This window comes from Lissotriton helveticus, chromosome 12, assembly GCF_964261635.1.
Source record: "Lissotriton helveticus chromosome 12, aLisHel1.1, whole genome shotgun sequence".
NCBI classification, from domain to species: Eukaryota; Metazoa; Chordata; class Amphibia; order Caudata; family Salamandridae; genus Lissotriton; species Lissotriton helveticus.
In genome coordinates this window covers 865,295,423-865,316,614 of record NC_136073.1, presented here as the reverse complement: position 1 = coordinate 865,316,614, position 21,192 = coordinate 865,295,423, and the positions used below count along the sequence as shown (strand labels likewise).

Genomic DNA, 21,192 nt, shown 5'->3' with positions numbered 1-21,192 from the left:
AGCCGTCTACGGTACAAGCTCACGCGCGCGACCAAATCCCAAGGCGCGCTTCGTAATCCGACTCTGCCATGCTTCTCAATGCTGCGCGTGGCCATCTCTTGTCTCTACTCGTTGTCGGCTGAGCCGACGACTATAGTTCTCGCAGCGAGAACGCGCTTTTCGCAGGCTCGCCCTAAAAAGCACAGTGCACACAAGCCAACTGAACAAACTATGCACTCTTATACGATTTTGAAAAGTTTTAAAATGGCACCCTGCATTCGTGCGTTGCTGGCATCTTAGAACAATCTTTTGTGAAGGCAGCAAAGCTGCTCCCACTTACGCTTGTCCCGCTGGACTGCTGAACAGAGCATCCTGGGCACTGGCCATACGCTCCCATCCATAATGAATTTAAGAAAAGAAAAAAACATTACAGTAGCCTGCTAAATGATGGACAGTTGAAGAGTATGTTACACGTGGACATAGATCCAGTGAGAAATGTGTGTTTTAAATTAACATCTTACACAGAGTTTAAATGTAGATGTCACGGAGATCCACACACTGTGTCTGCGTTTGACAGGTCTCTCCCACTAAAAGCTCGTAAACCTCCATCTGCTCTCATTATCTTGTGGACTGTCTAATGGTCTCCATGGTGGTGCCTATAAAGTTTTTGTTCTCAGGAAAGGGATCCATTTGCCTAGACAGATATTCTTACAATCAACGTTACATTACGGACAACAGCAGCAATGCATTTCTAATCCGCATAGTTATCTTGACTGCCATGCATGATCCAAAATAAAGAATTTGGACTCTCTATACTTTCCTCTTCGTAGACCAATCTTAGATGAACTACCTAATTTGTATATATGTATAAAGAAAGACCTTCTTTAGAGAGTTGGGATTGCAATAGCATGTCCATATTACAAGCGAGATTTATTTAACACAGTACACTAGTTTATTTCTTGAAAGACAAATAAGCAAAATTTCTATGAAGTTATACAGAAGAGTATATAGTGGCCAGCTGACGAATGAGGGTGTGTAAAAGGGAAACTTGATCTATAAACTGGTTTCCCCACATGCCCACTAGGGATGAGCCACACTTTTCTTCATTAATTCCAATTTTCCCGAATAATTACTTGGTGCACGGACAAGTAATTCAATTAAGAGTGCGCACTAAAACAAATCCCTCCACTGCTGTGGGTTTTAAAACACCATAACATCCTTCCATGTATAATTATCACTTATAGTCTGTAGCAAACTGGATTGTCATTGGCTCCCTGCAGGAATTGACAGAAAGGGTCTTTTATTCTTGGATTTTTTGGGGGTGTTCGCTCTCATTTTTTTGTAAAGTACTTAAAAAATATGCATTTGAATAAAAGTTACAATTCCCAATACTATACTAAATTAAAAAACTTACAAATGTTAAACAGATCAATGTTATTTTCAAGACATTTCTTTTCATGGCAGGGCTAGTATCTTAGCTCTTCACATCGGCATTAAACAACTAAAAGCAGAATGACAATTTTGATTTTTCCATTTATTAATCTTGTTAAACAAACTGAATCTGGTTTTTGTCAATTTAACTTGGAACTTTTAACAGAGCAAATGAACTGTAAGACAAAGCACTAAATTGGTTTTAAAAAAACATAGTAAAAAAACAAAACAAGCTTACAAAGTGGCAAAATTCAGACTGTTTTGAGAATTTTAAGGTTTGTCAAATTCTACTTTTTTAACATAAAGCCAGTTTGTTCCACTAATTCCAAAACAAATAAAACTCAAATTAGAAAAACTTTTCTGAAAAAGGTCAAACACAAAAATGTTTTTACAAGTGCTTAAAATATCATGACATGATCTTTTTTTACTTTTCCCATTAAAAATATACAAGATGTGGTAGTTGAAATGTTAGATCCTAGCACAGCATTTCTCCCCATCTAAACCGAAATCAAGAATCTCCAACTAAAGGTTGTACACACAATTCTACCAGCAAATGGTAGGAGGAATTTTACAAATTCAATAACAAAGAACAGTGTCAGAGTCACTGACTGAGGCGTAGAAATGTATTACTTTAAATAATCGGCAACCTTCATCGAAAACTAAACTCACGGCTGCACGCCAACGTCCAAGATTACAAAAAAGAAAGTCCAAACTGTGTTTCACTGCTTTCCAGACTGTCTGCCTGGTTTCTTCTCCTGCTGTCCTCTACCACCACCTGGGGCACCTCTCCCACGTCCTCCGAACACACCTAAAAAATGGTTAGAAGGTTAAGTATCAGAAGTTGTCTACATACTACACGATTTGCTGATGTTTTACAAAGTGCAAAAAAATCAGGACACTTGTGATCAGACATCTTGGACTTCTAGGAGCGTTTAACTGTGAAAGACTAGTTCAAGGAGATAATGCTTTGCATTTTCTCCTCCAACCGGTCTCTGCTCTGTATCTCGCTTGACGTTTGGTTGTGAGGTAGGTCTCCACATTCAGTGGTCACCAAAGTAACAGACTAGTATATTTCGGCAACTTCTCCTTAATACCCAAGTCAGAACAAACAGTTCCATACCTCTGGCTCCTGCTCCGCCCCTCTGCCCCAGATATAATTTTGGCTGGCTCACCACACACCCCATCCTACAGCCGCCGCCCTATTTATACTGGTCTAATTATTATAGCGCCACTGTTCTGCACAGCTTTGCTCAAAGTTCTTGATTTGTTGTTTTTTTATAACTGACAGAAGTTTGTATTTTAGGTAAGACGTTCTTTAAGTATCACATTTGGCATGTTCTTTTATTTAGTTTGCTACACATATATGTACTTTTAACCAAAAAAATGAGTAAAATTGTATCCTTTTGTACTGTATTGATGGACTGTTTCTCTCCATCACCTTCAGGATGGGTTTCTCCTCAGCTTACTACCAAAGAGAAAAACGGTGGTCTTTTGTAGCCGTTTTAACAAACTTTCCCAGCCTTATGTCGTAGAAGACATGGACTTTTTTCCAGAACCCTTAGAGAAGTTGACCCCAAACCAATTTACACTGCAAAATCTACCACCACAGCTAACAAGTGCCATTTACACTCAGAGAAGGCAATTGTAGTAGCTGCACCACCTCCCTCCTGGCTTCTTGCCCTTTGGTTTGCCTGCCTCTGCATTGGCTGCCCGCTGGTCAAAGACATGAGGGAAGCGAAAAGAGAAGGTAAAGAAGACACTGTGTGTCCTCGATCTATAGATTTCTCTTCTTGTCCACAGCTTGGTCCTTTAAAGCAGCAAAAAGGAGGCTTATGAGAGGTAAACAGTGGGATCTCATGAAATGATGACTGCACTGCTGAAGGAATATAAATGTCACTTGTGTGAAAAAAAAAATTCTTAACTAAATATGAAGAGCAGTTCAATAACAATAAAAATGCACTAGAGGTGACTCCTAAAGGTATAAGCATTTCTACATGCGAGTCGTGTTATGTACTCACTTTGAGGTCATAAAATATGACAATTCCATGATGCTATTGTACGCAGGAGGCATTTAATGCCGCTGTCAAGGGACGTTTGCCCTCCTGCTTCTGCACATGCTGGCAGATAAGAGCGTGTTATATGTAAAATTGAGGTCTGACCTGTTGCCGCAGATGTATTACACGTGTTTGTTTGCTTTTAGGTGTTAAGGAAGCTTGCATTGCTATTCCCCGAGAACTACACGTACTTTCTGCGTCACGGAGCTAGGCAACATCATTTACTCACACACAAACCAATTGATTGGCCTTGTCAATTTGTGTTCCTAGTGATAAGAACAAACATCCTTCTCCAAGGAGCTGATGACCGGTGTCCTACTGAAAGGTACGTATCTTTAAAAAAATGTAGAGTCCTGCAGCTAAAGAGCTGTTAGGTTAACAAGCATTCACAAAACTAGAATAGGTCAAAAGGGTGGATTCTTTGCATGCTTATACAGACACCCTCCAATAGTGCACACTTCCTTACACACAAAGCAGAGACAACACATCCAGCAGTAGCAATGCACACATTTCTCGCATACAACACAGGCAGCACCAGAATTACACTTTCCTCACACATAGAGAACAGATACAGGATGGTGGGAGAGGTGTGGCGCCGCGGCCAGGGCGACTGACGCTGGAATCTGGGGACCACGGTTCGATCCCCGGCTCCGGCGGCAGGTTAGCCCAGCACCATGTGACTCTGGGCAATAGCTCGCTTAATCTTCCCGACGGCCCCCCAGCGCCTAGAGACCCTTAGGGGTGATTGTGCGCTTTACAAATGTGGACTTTACTTTATACAGGATGGGGACAAGCAGTACATGGTGTGAGAGTGTAATATTATGTGTAATTGAATGCGCATGAGTGTCATGATTTGGTATGCATATTAGTGATAGTGAGAGTGAAACAGAATTGATGACAGTGTAGCGACATCTGTGTGAATACATGTTTGTGAGATGCTGTGAAGGTAATGATAGTGTTTGTGCACGTGTCCATGATGGAATGATTGTGAAGATAACCGATGTGCAACAGAGTATGTGTAATCACAGAAAATGTGCCTGTCCCAGGTTTTTCACGTGTCATACGAGTCCTGTGCCTGTCCCCACTGTAACTTCCCTGTAAGACTTCACATACATATTCTGTTCACGTGACTCCCCAAGGCCACAATCAAGGTCAATCAAAGAAGGATTTGTGAGTGATCACATTTATGAACGGAGTACATTCTATAGAAGAGAAGTGCTTGAAGACAGGACGACCAGGGGAAAACCAATACATCACTGTTAGACTTTGCCTCTTTTAGCGTGTTTCCCAGAATTTTTGCTTTCTGACCTCCCTTTTTGACTGTTTTTGCTGGCGTAGTGTTTCTGCGCACTTTTCTCACTGCTGATCAATGGTAAAGTGCAAGTGCTCCTGTGGTAAATTGTGCTAGGGATTGGTGTTTCCATGATTGGATAATGGATTTACTTGTTAGTCCCTAGTAAAGTGAACTGAGTGTGCCACGGCCTGTAAATCAAATGTGTCGAGTGTGCCTGCAGCACTGATTGTGCCACCCTCATGAGTAGCCGTGAAACGGTAAATCAGACCTGCCATTGCAGAGTCTGCACACAGTTCGTAACTGCCATGTCGACTTGGCCAGTGCACACACTTGCCAGGCCATAACCTTCCCTTTTCTGCCATGTCAGTCACCCCTAAGGTAGTTCCATGGTATCCCTGTGTGCAGGGTGCAGTGTATGTGGAAGGTAGGATAGGTGGAAGGTAGGACATGCCCTGGTGTGTGTGGTATGTCCTGATAGTGAATTACAGCCCATTTCGTTTTTCACTATTGCAAGGCAACCTGTTCCCCATAGGACAGAATGGGCAGTTTTGTTTATAACATCTTATAAACATAACTGGTCCTGGGAAGTAGGTAGGAAAACCAAGTTTAGTATGCCTGAACTCAGAATCTAAAGATGCCTCTTTTAGTTAAGGTGATTTTTACATTCTGGGTTTGAAAACACCACTTTTAGGAAGTTGGTATTTTCTTGCTCAGTCATCCCGTGTGCCTCTGCTGGAATGTGAAGTGCCTGTCTGGGTTTTTGGATGACAGTAGGCTGGGAGCAGGAGCGGCCCCAGATAGTCTAGGTGGGTCAGGAAAGGGCCGAGTAGACCTTGGCTGCAATTGGGGGGAGGGGGGAGGAGATTTCCTTGCACGTCAAAGGGCCTGGTCTGCCTCCGACAATGCCGTCTCCACCTCCTGCCTGGAAGTCACACCAGAGAAGGCAGAACTGGTTCTGGCTGGGCACAGACACTCTCAGCCTAAGAGATCAAGGGATTTTTGGGATATAAATATTGGGGCCCAGACCCCTGAACTTTAGAACTCTTTTGGAACAAGAAGACTGCCAAGAAGAAGAGCTGGAGAAGCTGTGAGGAGGAACTACCATTTTGCTGTGTTGGCCTGCAGTGGCTGCTTCTGTCTTGGGCAGCGAAAGGACTGGACTGAACTTTCTGCCATCTACTTTTGTGAGTTTCTCCAAGGGCTTGAGTGAGAGCTTGCCCCCTGTTGAAGAAGTCTCAGGAACAGCAAAGACTTCAAGCTCTACTGCCTTCAGCACTGGGGACTGTTTTGTGCTGCAACAGAAGTAAGCACAAAAACAACAGTTGATGGACAGAATGTAGAACAATGTCATACATTCACCCCAAAACAGAGATCTGGGCCTAAATCCATCATTCGGGCTGGACTGTTCCCATGAGGCACAGGGTCAAGGCTGATTTGCATATGGCCAGGTCTTAACTGGGGTGGTGTGGAGTGCAAAAAAACCGATGGATTTAGGCCCAGATCTCTGTACTGGGGTGAATGTATGACATTGTTCTGCATTCTGTCCATTAACTGTTGTTTTTGCAACAGAAGTACAGCAACCCAACGACGTCTACGACGCCGCTGCCTACTCCGTGTCCTGAAGGCACCGCAGAGGGCACCGCCACAACACGACCCTGGTCTCACCAACGACGCCTGCAGACACCGCCACCGAGCCGCTGCTTGCACGGCGACCTGTGGGTACCGCAGTCCGCGTTGCCTCACTTCATGACGACGCCTTGGTACCCCGACGCCGCGGCTCCACGCCGAAATAGATGCCGCTGCTTGCACTGTGGTTATAGGGCACCGCTCGTAAAGTTATACAACGCACTGCTCTCATCCCACACCGCAGCGGGCGCAATAGACTCCAGTTTGACAGCCGACGACAGCGCTTCAGCAACAACGATGCTGCCAGCTCTGCGACTAGCACCGCCTTCACCTCGCGCCACGACCCTTGTCTCAAAGACGCCGCCACCGAGCCGCTGCTCGCACGCGACCCGAGGGCACCACACGCCATACTGGTGCCCTTCTCACCACAGCACCCCACGCCAGAGCTCCTGACTCCACCAGAGAAGAGATCAATCTGCAACGCGTGTGACTTAGAGGCCCCCCACGACTCATGTACCGACCTCCGGAACAGACGCCTGCGGACGCCGTGCTTTCGGAAACTCAACTAGAGGTCGCCAACGCCCTGCATTTCTAAAAAAAAGTATTGTTTGCAGGTCTTCCCGACACCTTAGCTGGTCATCCAGATCTGTTTGGATTTCTTTGTTCAGTTATTTTGATAACTTAAGATTTCTAAGTATTGTGGATTTTTATCGTTTTTGGTCTGGTCTTGAGTATATAAAAATAGTAGATATTTTTCTAAACTGGTGTGGTGTCCGTTTTGTAGTGCTTACACTGTATTACTGTTGGTTATGTGCAAATGCTGTACACACCACCTCTAAGATACGCCTGACTGCTCGTGCCAAACTACCAAGGGGGTGAGCAGGGGATATTTTAGGAGTGCAACTCCTTTATCCTGACTAGGAAGAAGGGTCCCTACTTGGACAAAGGTGCAAGCCCTTGCCAACTAGAGACCCCCATTTCTAACTATCACCAGCTGGGAGGATGGTGAACTGGAGGTGTTGACATAAAGCACATTGCCCTATAAAGGTTGAGCTTAAATATATAAATGTAAAATACATTTAAACTGCTTTTCAAGGGGAAGTTAGTGTTACTTGGCTCCTTAGAATCAAGGAGAACAACCAGGAAAAAAACAACAGAATTGTGTGCATTGGAGTAATTTTGATGCAAGTAAACTTTTTTTTTTTATAGATGATTGTGATATGAATCTAATCAAAGCATTTCCTCCATTCCCCAACGCATAGGAGGAAAACGAAGCAAAGTGATGTAGATATGACACTAGTTTTTTATGTTAACTGTGTGTACATTATTCATTAAATTCCAATTCCATACATTGCTATAGAAAACATTTCAAAGGAAATGTCTTTGCTGTAATTATTCATTGCCACTGAGGATCTGGAAGGCAGATCACAAGCTTGAAAAGCTGAATGCTTCAGCTAACCGAACATCAAGGCCATTTTCTTGAAATAAAAAAAATATCCTCAACGTGAATCTCTGAAGCTACTCAACAGAGGTCCAGATTTTCCAACTGGGCACTAAAGCAACGGGCTGGGATTTGAACAAGGCCTCTGTTTGCCAACCCATCCGATGACAACCATCCAAGAAATGCACTCACAATATGGACGCTTCACTGCATATAATACAATTACGGGACAACACAGACACCTACGCAGACACATACATACATATACGCCACTAATAATTTTCATATACTTGAGATTTTATACCTCGACCAGCGCCTCCAACACCCCTCCCTTTTTGCTGCTTCTGCTGCTGTTGCATTCCACCGCCACCACGGCCCCGGCCTTTGGACAGCACTTCCTCTTTCACCATGTCGATAATTTCATCTGGAATACGCAGGTACTTAATCGTGCTTCCACGAATGTAGCATTCGGGCATCCTCCAGAATTTGTCGCCATCCTGTTGAACACAAAGGAATAAAAGAAGGTGGAAAAAAATGATTCTGAAGAAGGAGGGGGAAGGTGATGTACGACAACAGCTGACAGAGGAGTTAAGATGCAACAGTTAAAAATGAACAGGGGGTTCATGTGTGAAAAGCTTTGTTCTTCTGTACATTTTGGCCTCCATCAAGTCAGGTAGAGTTAACACAGTAGTATGAAAAACAGATTTACTGAAATTGCATCAAATGCATTCGAAATGGTTCCATTGTCATCTACTCTGCAATACAGTCGATTAAGTATTCTGTTGCCTCATGTATGCTGACATTTCTCTCTACGTCCGGGAACCCCATGTCAATTTGGACCCCATTATGCAAGACATATTTAGATTGGAGGGTCATTCTGGTATACAGATAAACTGAGCCACGTCTATCATTTTTCCTCTCACTAATACCACACAAAATGTTGACTTTGAATTACCCTTGGAGTGGGTGACGGAACCTGTTAAGATACCTCGGAATCTCGCTCAGCGGTGACAGACGAGCTGTGGCACGCTAACCATGATTCGGTGATGTCCTGGCTGGAGGACAAAATCAATATCCTCCCTACCGCTTCCTGCACATTTTCTCTAGCGATTGCGTTCTAAACATATATCACTGACATGGGCCGGGAAACAGCTCAGAGTCGCATGGGAAATTCTTACATTACCATTAATACAAGGGGGTTTAAATGCACCAGATATGACACTTAATGCGCTATGCACTCATGCATCATATTTTGATTTCTGGTTATACCCTATACGATTTCAGCCGCATGTGCCGGTGGAGGCAGACGCGGCCTCCCCAGTACCCCTATCGACTGCGCTTTATCAACCTTACAAACCTCCACACACGGAGACTGATACTGTCGGGGGCATTCGGTGGGTGTGGGATGGCCTCCGTCGCCAAGCTCATCTGCACTGCATTTATGCCCACTCTACACCTTTGGCTCACAATCCAATGCTACCGGCCCTACAGGATGACGGTGCTAAAACACGAGCTCGCAGACAGACATTATTCACATATGGTGATCTATATCCCGACGGACAATTACTCCCCCCGTTCGCACTTGAGGAGACGCCACAACCCACCATGCTAGATATACTCCCAGATCTGTGCTACATGCTTGGCGCAACAAGCCCTTGTCTACACTATATGCCCTTGTATATATATTGACAAAAGCTAACCCTCGCAGACTAGTCACATGTCTGTACGCAATCATGCAAGATAAAGCACCAATTCCCTACCCAGTGGCCCGAACTAAATGGGTGATGGATATAGACCCCCCCACCCCCCTAGCCACCTACAGAGGAACAATGGACCTATTGCTGCAAACAAATTGCAGCCCTTTCGCCTAATTACAGACTCAGACTTATTCATTTCAAGATTTTACACAGATTATATCGGACCCATGAACAGATACAGGGTATTGGTCTGCTGGCGGAGGGGTACTGAGAGATGCTCAGAACCCCAGGCTTCCTTCCTTCATCTGGCCTGGAATTGCCCTAAAATAGCAGCTGTCTGGAGCGACGTACATCACATTATTCACCAGATTAATGGTCACACTCTACTGCAAACTCCACTGATTAGTTTATTGGGTTATGTCAGACATGTTCCATCTGAACATCGGCGCCTTACAGCTATGCTCTTACTTCTGGCCATTTACCAAATTGCCATGCACTGGGGGGGAAAAACGTGCACCTAAGGCTGTGTCTTGGCTACGAGATGACTCCTATTGTCAAGAAAATCTGACCAATTATTGGGAATAATTGCTGCCGACCTCTCGCCCTATAGACATCTGGGAGCGGTTTTTAATGTACTTACGATCACCCATCCCCGTCGCAGAGGGATGCAACCATACCGGCTATTGCCTGCCCGTCATTCTGCGGGTTTGCGGTCTTCTGTGCTATCTCATGTGGTATCAGTAGTTCCAAAACAATTGCTTTTTTCAGTCAATCAAGACTTACATCTTCCCGAATGTTTGCTTCAAAGGTGTCATTAATTGATCGCCCTGAACTTCCTGTGAGAAAAATATCAACTTTCATGACAGGAGAACACAGTAGCTTCATCCAGTATTCTGTCTTGCTGCTGTGATGTTCTTGGGCACCCTGTGAGATTGTCTAGAACTTGACCTTTTGTTTCCTCAGTTCCTACTCTACTGCACCTCAATATATCTTAAGGCTGCAAATCTTAGCAGATTTTGCACATTAAGATGTGCAAAGAATTGTGTTATTAGTTGTATAATGGAAAAACCTGCTCTTTGGTTTCCGAGTACAGATCAAAAACGTGGCATTCACTTCTCCTGCTCATCTGCAGTTAACACAGCAGGGAAACGTTTGCAGTAACTGCAAATTTCACCTATGGTGGAATTGGTCATGCCAGTTGTTAATTTAATGTGTATTGCATAAAGGCGCAAGGACTGGTTTGAGGAGGCAACTGCATTAATTCCAGTTTTAAATAAAGAACAGTCTGGGAAAGCTTTTGTGGACAAGCAGTTTAGATGTTCAAAACAATGCGTCTAAATGTGGTGGTAAGAAAGGTTAAATTATACCTTATTCCAACCAAAAAGTAAACTCCAAAGAGAAACATCTGCACCACTGAGTATCACAGAAACAAAAGCACAATTATTCAATTTCACACTAAAAATCTATTTCACACTAGTGCTAAGAAACGATGCCGAGCACTGTCACAAGGAAGTGAATTCTAAAGGTGGGCATTCTTGGAAAGTACTAAATAAACATCAACACTTCAAATTAAGTTTTTTCTCTATAGCAAAATCCAGTCATTGGAATTATACAGGACTTCAGGCCAATGTAAATACAATCTCTCTTTATGAGACTATAATTAATCAGCATCTCAGCACTTACTGCCTTTACATTTGTGAAAGTTTTAAGTTACACTGGTCGTGTTTTCAGCTCACGCTGCAATACATGGGCAGGGTTTAGGAGACTCTTGAGAAGGATGGACTCAAACAACTGAACAATGGAAAGCTGACCAACCTACAAAGGTGTAATGAACCAGCCTTACTGCAGTGTAGAATTGTGTATGGCCCTCATTCTTATACTGAGTTAAGGATACTGTGGTATCCATTTGCTATGTGAATAAAGCCTGTTTGAGCAGGACTGCAAGATAGAATTTGCGATGTGGAGTACGCTAGGTATGAGTATGCTAGGAGAGGGTATTCCGTCAGGAATCAGTTATGGTGATGGGAAGGAGAAAAGCTTATATTACAGTCTACACTGCTGGAGGGGATATGTATACACAGCGATTAATGTATATTGTTAAATATAACTATTGGACAGATTTTCCATGTAAGGAAACAGGAAATTCTACAGTAAGCGCATTTCTAGAATTCATATACATTTAAAGATGTACAGCCGATTGTGTTTTAGAAATGCAATATGGCCTGCGTTACAGAGGCAGAGATAAAATCACCACCTAGCTATCTCTAACCACCTAGGAATTGAGGGTTGTGAAAATGAAAAGCAAGTACCTACCCTGGAGGTACAGATCACTTCTCGGAGATTGATGTTCATCCAGTTATCACAACTCACTAGATGGCCGTTATACGTTTCTCCATTTTTCAATTCCACCAACTGCAAAAATTAAAGAAAGTAAAGTTAAACATGAACTGGAAGGCTATGTTGCGTACACGGAGAGAGGATGTGGCTGGAGCGGTCGACCTCGAAGCCAAGGAACCGAGTTGTGGCACGGAGGCTCAACATCCTGTGATTCTGGGCAAATCACATAATCCCACTGTGCCAAACAAAATGAATGTGTCTGTCTGTAACGCTCATGTAAAGCGCTCCGATACCTTTGGGCTGTGTTTGCGCTGTATACAACTTCCAAAAATAGTACCATTTACTTCCATAGGTAGTTAAAAGACACGAGGTGAGATGAAGGATTTGCCAAGTAGATGCTGGGCAGGTAGGAGGAAAAGCCACCCACAGTAGTGAAATGGTTTCAAGCAATTCTTTTAGAGACAGACTTGTGGGAAGACAGGGAAGACAAATAATGGTTTGCCCTTTCAGTGTCCCACTCAAGGCAACTGGTTCAGAACAATGTACTCCAAAATCAATACACCACTGACTACCATGCACACACTCAGGTTTTCTTTGAAGAAAATGTATTCTCACCAAAAACCAAAAATATGGGGGTGGGGGGGGGGGGGGGGGGAATTCTCGGATTCTTTAAGGATGATGTTTCTTTTGGACCATTCTTATAAGGCTTGGAAACTATTTCTTTACTCACCATAGGGTGATTCTGAGCAGTCTTCAGTAATGATAAAGGCAGCTGCAAAAAAACAGAGGAAACAGCAATTCACATAAACAATGAGAAAAACAGACATCAAAACAAGGCATAGTCAAGGAGTAAGGAAGTTGACCATGTTTATGATGTTTAAAGACACCAGATTATGTTTACTTCTTAAGTTTCGCATCTAGTACATTTGCATCCTTGTCAGATGCAAGAATATATTCTAAAATGGTCATTACTTCAAAACCAGGATATCATATCATCGTATGAGGTCTCACAAATACAGTTTCAATCAGGGACACAAATTACTGGTAGGGGTATCCTAGTGCTACAAATCCAGATGTCATGCTTGAACGCAACAGAATAGCTATGAAAGGCAATCACATGTACATACAGACAATTCTTCTTATTGAAAGGGTTTAAAAAATCCATTTAACAAGTTATAAATAGACAACTAAACTGAGCAACACCAATAGGATTGATGTTGGAGGTGTGGAAAGCATCCAATAAACGTTATTCGTTCCGAGCAGCTGTATGGTGTTTACAGCATATGCTGTGAACTTTGAAACTGTGCAAGCTTTTCGGAAAGATTATTTTAATATAACAGAATGTATCCCCAATATTAAATTAGGTAGTACTCCGTTAACAGTGGTATTCCAAATTTGTGTAGTGATGATTGTATGCTGCCTAGTAGTTTGAAAATTCAAGTCTATCAGGCAATGAATGTTGAGAAGAATTGTGATATTCAAAAGAAGAGCACAGTAAGTAGTTTAACATGTATGTATCTATAAATTGCATACATGTCTGATCACATCTCCACTGCTTAATCATGTTTAGCTAATGGATAAAATTAAAAATGCGAAATACATACATTTTTTCGTGCATTTCTATACGATGTTACATTGATAGACATATTAGGAGTATAATAGTCCAGGGATGTAGCATTCCTAAAGCCCGATGTCCAGGACAAGTAGGCCCAAACCCCTACAGCACAAATCCCTTGGCTGCCAGATTACAGTCCACATTATAAATCAGGAAAGAGCATTGTCTGCAGTTAAGGTAATATTTATGTCCATGTGTTAATACTGTTCGAATTTGCATTTATGGTTCATTAATATAAAGCCTTTATAATTAGGCTGATCGCTCTAAGGAAATGTAAGTACAGACTACACTGCGGACAGTGGTTCCAGTAAAATAATGTGTACAGATGTTTACAAAGTTTAACAATTTGAGGCTGTATACAATGCTTCCAGGAGGCTCTCTGATTAGATGTAAATATATGCAAAAGCTTGAATGCAAGATTGAGGATTCTTTGCTTTCAAAATAAAATGTTTATTTAAAAAAAGCAACCAGGAAAAAAAAACGATTTGCTAAACTATGGTGTAATTTTAGTACCAATTCTTTGAAGCATCATTTAATAAAATGTGTTGATGGATGTTAGTATTGGCCAAAAATATTCATAGTAGAAAATCAGGTAACCAGTTTTAACAAAATTATATGAAACATGAAAAAAAAAAAAAGATTTGGCAAAGGGAATGGGTATGACATTGGTGGTCAGCCTTTTGGTTTTGTCAATGTGGGTCTGGTTTTGATATGGTTTTTGTAAGACGTTTTTGTTGAGGGCGCAGCCGAGCCCTCATCATTACAACAAACATTGGCAAAAGTGAAATATTGTTTTACTAAAAAAAAAAAACACACTGCCACAGTAGTCAGTTCCTGGCACTGACCAAAACTATTTTGCATACCGATATGCTCCTTGAGAAAGAGCAGAATGCTGTCACTCACAGTTGGGGGGGGGGGGGGAGAGAAGGGGAGAGAGAGAGAGAGAGAGAGAGAGAAAGAAAGAGAAAGAGAAAGAGAAAGAGAAAGAGAAAGAGAAAGAGAAAGAGAAAGAGAAAGAGAAAGAGAGAGAGAGAGAGAGAATTTTTATGAAAACTAAAAGTCTTGGTTAACGCCAGACCTAAATAAGGGCCCAAATCTTAAATAAAGTCACAAAAGTGCACCCCTGGCATATGTTCTTGCATTATTTTATGAATTCACAATAATTTACAAAAGTAGGTCAGGAAATCGCATCCCTAAAAAATATTTGTGAACTGCATTTTAGCACAAGCAAATATGCATGTATATATTTCCTCATGCTGAAATCTGTTGGGCGGTAACAACTTCACACTCCAACTACTTTTTTCCTCAACTCTTTAAGAAGTTTTACTTCTGCCCTTGACAGGAGTAAATTTCCAACCCTTTTCAGTGTGGGGAAAATATTAGAGACGAGCTTATGAAAACCCATAAACTATGCAAGTTAGTAGGTTTGCAAAGACTCTGGAGGGCATTCCAACCATGGGGAACTATTGCTTCCTGCTACCTCCAGCCCCCTGTATGTAGATCTATGTAAAGGTGGCAAAATAAGGCATTTGTTAGTATTCAACCCCTACCATGCATGGTATGAGCTCTGGCATAATTAGAGAGACTTATATCAGAGCTCTCAGATTGCCGTCATAATTTGTTGTAGCACTACATGGCATCAAAGGGACAAGTGGATTTGGTTACAGGACAAGTAGATTTATGAATCAACATGTCCCATGGACAAGTAGATATTTTATTAAATTCCACACCCCTGATAGTCATACTCGGAAGCAGAATGTTTTGGTGTGTCACGGTTTTAATGCTTGACAAATTTTCATAACAATATTTGTCAACAAAATTGTCAAGAGGGATCTAAAAAGATCTTTTAAATCTGGGCAACTAATCTGGTAACTGCACATAGTTTTCCAATTTTTGAGTCTGCACCATTATAATTGCCAATGCTGCCTTTTCAGATGGCAATATGATCAAATGGACAGGGTTCCAAGACTTGAATAAGAATTCCGGGCACACTGACAAACAATGGGAGTCAACGTCCTATTCCAACACTTCCTCACTAGCGGGGTCAGTATAGGATTCTTAAATCTGCAACTACCTTTGGAACTCCTCTCACGGAAATCCATCCTGGAGCAGTCTTTATCGAGAGCTGGTCTCCTAATCCATTTGTAATGAACTACCTGCTCTGATAGTAGCTGACAACAGTGGCACAAGTGCTTAGATATAGTTTCTCAGAAGTGTGCAATAAAAGGGTCATAAATACTGTCGTGAAATGTGGTTAAACTCAGCCCTTGCTACAAGGCCAAAATTAAAACCGGAGATTAATAATAAGAAAAATAAAGGAGTCTCTTCAAAAGGTCTGTAAGAAAATTGCCAACATGTATTCGGCTTGCTTCAAAAACAAGTGTTGTCCTTACTGAACTGCTATTACAGCCTGTGTTGCTACCACATGGCCATTCAAGTCTTGAAGGAGACGTTTTAGCTCCTCTTCACAAAACCCAGTGCACTAGCTCTATGTTTTGATGTCAGTCAGTACATTCCATTAAGAGCACAACTTCTGCCAGGGGTCTCCTGAAGCTTTTGCATCAGCAATTTGGTCTAGCCTCCCCAATCTACTTCTGCATCTAATTACGCTCCCCCTCCCCCCCCAAATAGGGGAATATTGAAGGAAAAGAAAGAAAAAAACGTGATTAGATGCTATTTCGTTAGTTCTACGCTGCCGTGTCTGTCCAAACTTTTTAACTGGAATATACACTGTTCACTATCTCATGGTATGCCTATAGTTTATCACTTCCTACTCCGAATAACTTTTGTTCTAGTCAATCCAGACATTGGCTTGCCATCTGTACCTAATTTTACTGTTCGCACTTGTTTTTCTGCAGCCTGGAAGCAAGACATCTAAATTAAACAGATCAGATGTTTGGAAGGCCTTTGTTATGTTAATTAATTTTTGTATAGTGCCAAATCAACGGCAGGTCTCTAAGCGCTTTAGAGAGAGAGGCTCGAGGCCAGTTGGTGGTAACATAACAGCTTTGCAGGGGAGGGATAGTTTAAACAGTACCTAAAGCCTCCCTGAGTAGAACAGTTTTGCGATGTTTCCTGAAGGGGAGGAGTGCAGGTTCCCTCCAATGGTGGTCAGGCAGCTGGTTCCAGAGTTGTAGGAGTAAGACCGAGAATGCTCTACCGCCTTTGGACACAGTGTTGCAGCGTGGAGTAGTCAGGCGACAGACCTTTAATGACCGCAATGTACGGCTCGGAACATAGTTCTCAAGGAGATCTTTGATGTAGGCTGGGGCATTTCCATAAATTGCCTTATGGGCAATGCAGAGACCCTTAAACTTCACTCTCTGCTTGATGGGGAGCCAATGCAGCTTACACAGCAGAGGGGTGGCGTGAGAGCTCCTGGGGAGCCTGAATATCAGCCTGGCTGCATCGTTCAGTATCACTTGCACCTTGTGGATTAATTTCTGGGGGAGGTTGATATATAGGGCATGCCCATAGTCTAGTCTGGAGACAATTGTAGCGGACACAATTGTCTGTAATGATGTCATTGAAAGGATAAGGACCAATTTTCGCAGCTTTCTCATGAGCCCTAAACAGGTCCCAACCACTGAATTAACTTGGTTGGCCATGGAGAGCTCAGAGTCTATTTTTAAGCCCAGGGATTATTTTTTGTAGGGATGACCAGGACTTCTGTTTTGTCTGGGTTAATTTTTAATGAATTAGTTGTCATCCAATTTACTAGAAATCTAAGAATGTTTTGCGCCAGCTCTTGAGTATGTGGGGAATTGTCGATCCGAAGGATGAGTTGAGTATCATCTGCGTACTTGAAGATTTGGCAGCTCATGTGGGCTAGGGCCGCCACCAAGGACTGTAGATATATATTGAAGAGGAGTGGGGACAGTGCATAGCCCAAACACAGCAGGCTCACAATATTGTTGCCTGGATGCCAATATAAAATGAAAGATTTATTAAGCAATTACAGTTGAAAATAATGCCCAGTGAGAATTCAAATGAACCCTAAGATTTTTGATGTCCCAGAATTGGTTGGGCACATACACAGGCTGTTTGAAGAACAACAAAAAATAAATATTAATGTTCAACATGTGTGTGGTGCATCCCAAGAACTTTATTATCTCTGGTGCCAAATATGCCTTAAAAAGGTCTATCCTAATTTAAGAAGATCGCCAGAATTTGAGATTGAGGGAAAGCAAGCAAGATCCGAAGGCCTCTTTCAAAGATGTAATCAGGAGCTTGCACAAAGCAGAATGCTTTTCTTGAATTTGCAAGTCAAACCAGAGAAGAACCTGTATAACCTATCTGTACTGAAGGTGTCAAAAGCACCTGAATTATTTGGAAGGGTGACATTTGCCACACTAAGACAGCCCTGCCAAGTACCATGCATCAGGAGTCAGACTAACGCATTTTTTGCCGGTGTCCACATCACGACATTAAATGCTTAATCACGCATATTAAGCAAGCTCCTAGAAGGCCAACTAGACACAACAGGCAGATGAGTTTTTGGGGGTATAATTTGCAAAGCAGCAGTCCACGATCTTGCTGTGTGCTGCTACTCTAGGCAATTATGAGCGGTGGCCCAGGTTGAGGAGTGGTGACTCATTGCTAGGTGACAAGCTGAGTACCCCGATAAGTTTGTTTACTTGTGCTTTCCTTCAAACCATTTAGGCTGTGGCCTCTAGGTATCACTTGAAGCATTGTGGATCCAGCTTAACACATATTAAAAAACAATCAAGGTCCGGACCAAGCCTCTGCAGGTAAATCATATTTCGTCAGACCCGTTCCAACCCAGTTGCTTGTACAACAGAACAAGCATAAGGAGCGCTACTAATTTGCACCTCCCTGATAGGATCTGAATTGAAACTAGTCCTGCGGCTTCTATATGAGAGCAGTAGCAGTCTGGTAGTTTTCACCAACCTCATTCCGGTGAGGTTCGAAAGTAATCTGCCAGAGTGTGTTCAGTATAGAATTAAAAAGTTTTTGGCCTTGAAAATGTACATTATTTTTATAAAAAGTTAAAACATATTGAAATAACATTGCACCATCTTCAGCAATCTGAAAGTGTATTCACTGTGATTTGCTGCATTTTAATGCGGTTTTGCTTTTGGGCATGACAACGCTAAAAAGGGTAAATAGACTATATTATAGTGGTCTTCTTAATAAAAATTAAGTTTCAGGAACTGCTTTTTCAAAACCAAACAGAACAGTTTGCAATATTTGAAATTCTGTTTGTGTATATTTGTGTTCTCATGCATAGGGGTCATGATGGGAAAGTGGCAATCCGATATAACTGACAAGCCATCCTGTCCTTGGATGACTGAAATCTTCAGTCTGTTCTTGCTTTTCACAGAAGATAACTTTGCTTTCTGGTCTGTTTTAAGGCAATCTCTAAACCATTTTAAAGCGAGAAATCTCCCATATTTATCATATTTCATGGCTAGAACTGCTTCATTCAATTTACGACAAAGTGACACTGTGTCACACATATGGCCTTAAAATGTCACACATAAGCAAACTGAAACCTTGGCAGATATGCTAAGAGTTTAGGGTCGCTAATACATAGGGCACAGTATTTGAACTTAATTTTTTGTCTTGCAAAAGCAACCCGTGGAGAACTTTTATCCCAGAAGCAAATAGGGGGTTTTCTTCAAACCAGCAAAGATCCTATTACTAATCGTGGACTTATTCGGGCGTTCTGGATGATTGTTTGAGACCTCCATTAAAGGAACAGTCTTGCCATTTTTAATGGTGCCTGTCAAATTGCGGTGAGCCCAAAATAAGAGGCCTCTTTGACTCTAGTTTCCATAAACTGAAACTAAGGTTTTTTTTTTGGGGGGGGGAACACCCAATTACTGATTGAGGTTCACGCAGTCTGGTCTGTGGAGCCCCCCTACACGCCCCTCTCCCCAGCATCCTGCAACATTTGTTTTAAGGGCCCCCACCGTCCGCCTCCCTCTGCCCCAGCCCCGCCATCACTTGCCATGGTGCCAGAGCTTCCGGCGTCCCTTTTCTCTTGCCTCCGTCACTCCTTCCGCAGCGCGCGCGCCTGCTCCCGGCCTGATTGACACCTCTCGCTTCCAGTCGCCTTCTGATGAATGCCGATAACAGACCAATCAAATCCCTCAGCACGCACTACCATTGCACTCCAGTGAAAGCACAGCATGTCGCGGGCTCGTGACGTTCGTTTAGCGCGTTGAAGAAAAGCTGGAACGTGAGAATTCAGCGTAAAAGAGGCTAAAAACTAGACAGCGCATACGCATTGCGAGCATATGAGTGGGTGGCCATATTGCAAGTAGGAAAATGTACCTCTTGCTGGAAAACTCTAGGTCAATTTGTTTCAAATCGAGATCTTCGTCACAACTGTTGAGTCACTAGTTGAACTTGTCCCGGTCATGTTTTTAGCGTAGCCTACTACTAAATGACCACGAGATGGCAGGCTAAGCATAGCTATCAAATGTCCGATTTCAGGTTATTGATTTTGTAAATGTTCTTTTTATTTACAAACGTCCTAAAATATGGCTTACACCTATGTTTTTATTTATTTAATTATTTAATGTGATTTTAGATAGCGCGGACATTCCCCGAATGTGTCAGAGCGCTTTACAAAAGAACCAGTTGCGTTACATAAGGACTTTGGATTACACGAGTTACATAAGAGATACAAACAGGAACATTTTGCAAATGTACAAATTGTAAAGTCACTCAAGGAAGAGATACAAACGGATAAACTCTAAACTCATAGGAATGGTAGTAAGTACAAAGGCTTACTACATATACTAGTGGTTAGTTCTAAATAAATATATATACAAATAGTAAATTTATTCACGATTACATTTTACCAGCGATTAGGCTTGGACAATTAAATATTACATATTTACAGAGTGAATGGAGAAAAAAAACATCAAAAGGGGTGGAGAGAAGTGGGGGGAGAAGAGTCGGAGGCTGAGATTGGCGAGAGGGGGACCTGAGGGGGAGAAAGAGATAGCAGTCCAGCAAAAGAGAAATGTCTGAAGATCGGCAGGATGGAGTCCAACGGACTGAGCGACAGGACAAGAATCAAAAAAATGGCGGATCCGGTCGTGGGCATCAAAGGATACCATCACAAAAAGGCAAGATGCAACAAGTCAAGCCCCAAAAAACCTGGAGAGCAGAGTTCCATTAAGTAGGGTCGGGTGGGGGGGCCCAGCCACAGCACCAGGGGAGGACGGAATGCAGTAGAATGACTGCTGCATACGTGCACAGGCACAGTACCGCGAGGGCATCAGGGTTGACGATCAGCACATCATGGAGATTGAGAACTGGAGCGAGCCTCTGAACAAATAGGGACCAACAGCAAGCACTGCAGAGGAGCACTCCGCCATCTTGTGCTCAGCAAGCACGTCTGACCCGGGGAGTTGAAGGCTGGTGGTGGGACAGGCCATCGGAGCCCCCTACCGTCAACACCGGAACATCAGGGGAACCCAGGGTCATCATCAGTGCCCCCGCTCACAGTCTATTATCCCGCGGTGGACGGCAAACAGTGGAGACCTCATGTATTCAGCACTGCGTTCTCCCCTCAAGAAGCACATCGACAGCCGCCAACTCCGCTCTGATCTCCTGCACCGTGAGTGGCTAGGCTCGGCTCGCAGGAGTGCTGGGGGTTTCTGAGACCACGTGCGCTCACCGTAATAATACATGCTGCGGGCAGTGGATTAGTTTCGGTAGCAGTGATGGCGGCGCTCCGC

The 21,192-nt window shown here is 42.8% G+C and overlaps 1 protein-coding gene across 1 annotated transcript; it reads right to left on the bottom strand.

The window, feature by feature from the left end:
* Positions 1-1,492: 1,492 nt before the first annotated feature.
* LSM4 (LSM4 homolog, U6 small nuclear RNA and mRNA degradation associated) lies at positions 1,493-19,629 on the bottom strand. Its single transcript, XM_078668234.1, has 5 exons — positions 19,449-19,629; positions 12,590-12,631; positions 11,836-11,934; positions 8,130-8,322; positions 1,493-2,218 (listed from the first exon to the last, which is right to left on the bottom strand). The coding sequence occupies exons 1-5, from the start codon at positions 19,449-19,451 to the stop codon at positions 2,130-2,132; spliced, it is 426 nt and encodes a 141-aa protein (XP_078524360.1). The 5' UTR covers positions 19,452-19,629; the 3' UTR covers positions 1,493-2,129.
* Between the last annotated feature and the right edge of the window lie 1,563 nt (positions 19,630-21,192).

What these genes read in the sequence shown, in the direction of transcription:
- LSM4 (XM_078668234.1), bottom strand. An exon ending in CTGCTCAGAATCACCCTATG is followed by an intron (nt 11,935 to 12,589) that starts GTGAGTAAAGAA and finishes TAATTTTTGCAG; the next exon opens with TTGGTGGAATTGAAAAATGG. An exon ending in TGTTGGAGGCGCTGGTCGAG is followed by an intron (nt 2,219 to 8,129) that starts GTATAAAATCTC and finishes ACCATTTTTTAG; the next exon opens with GTGTGTTCGGAGGACGTGGG.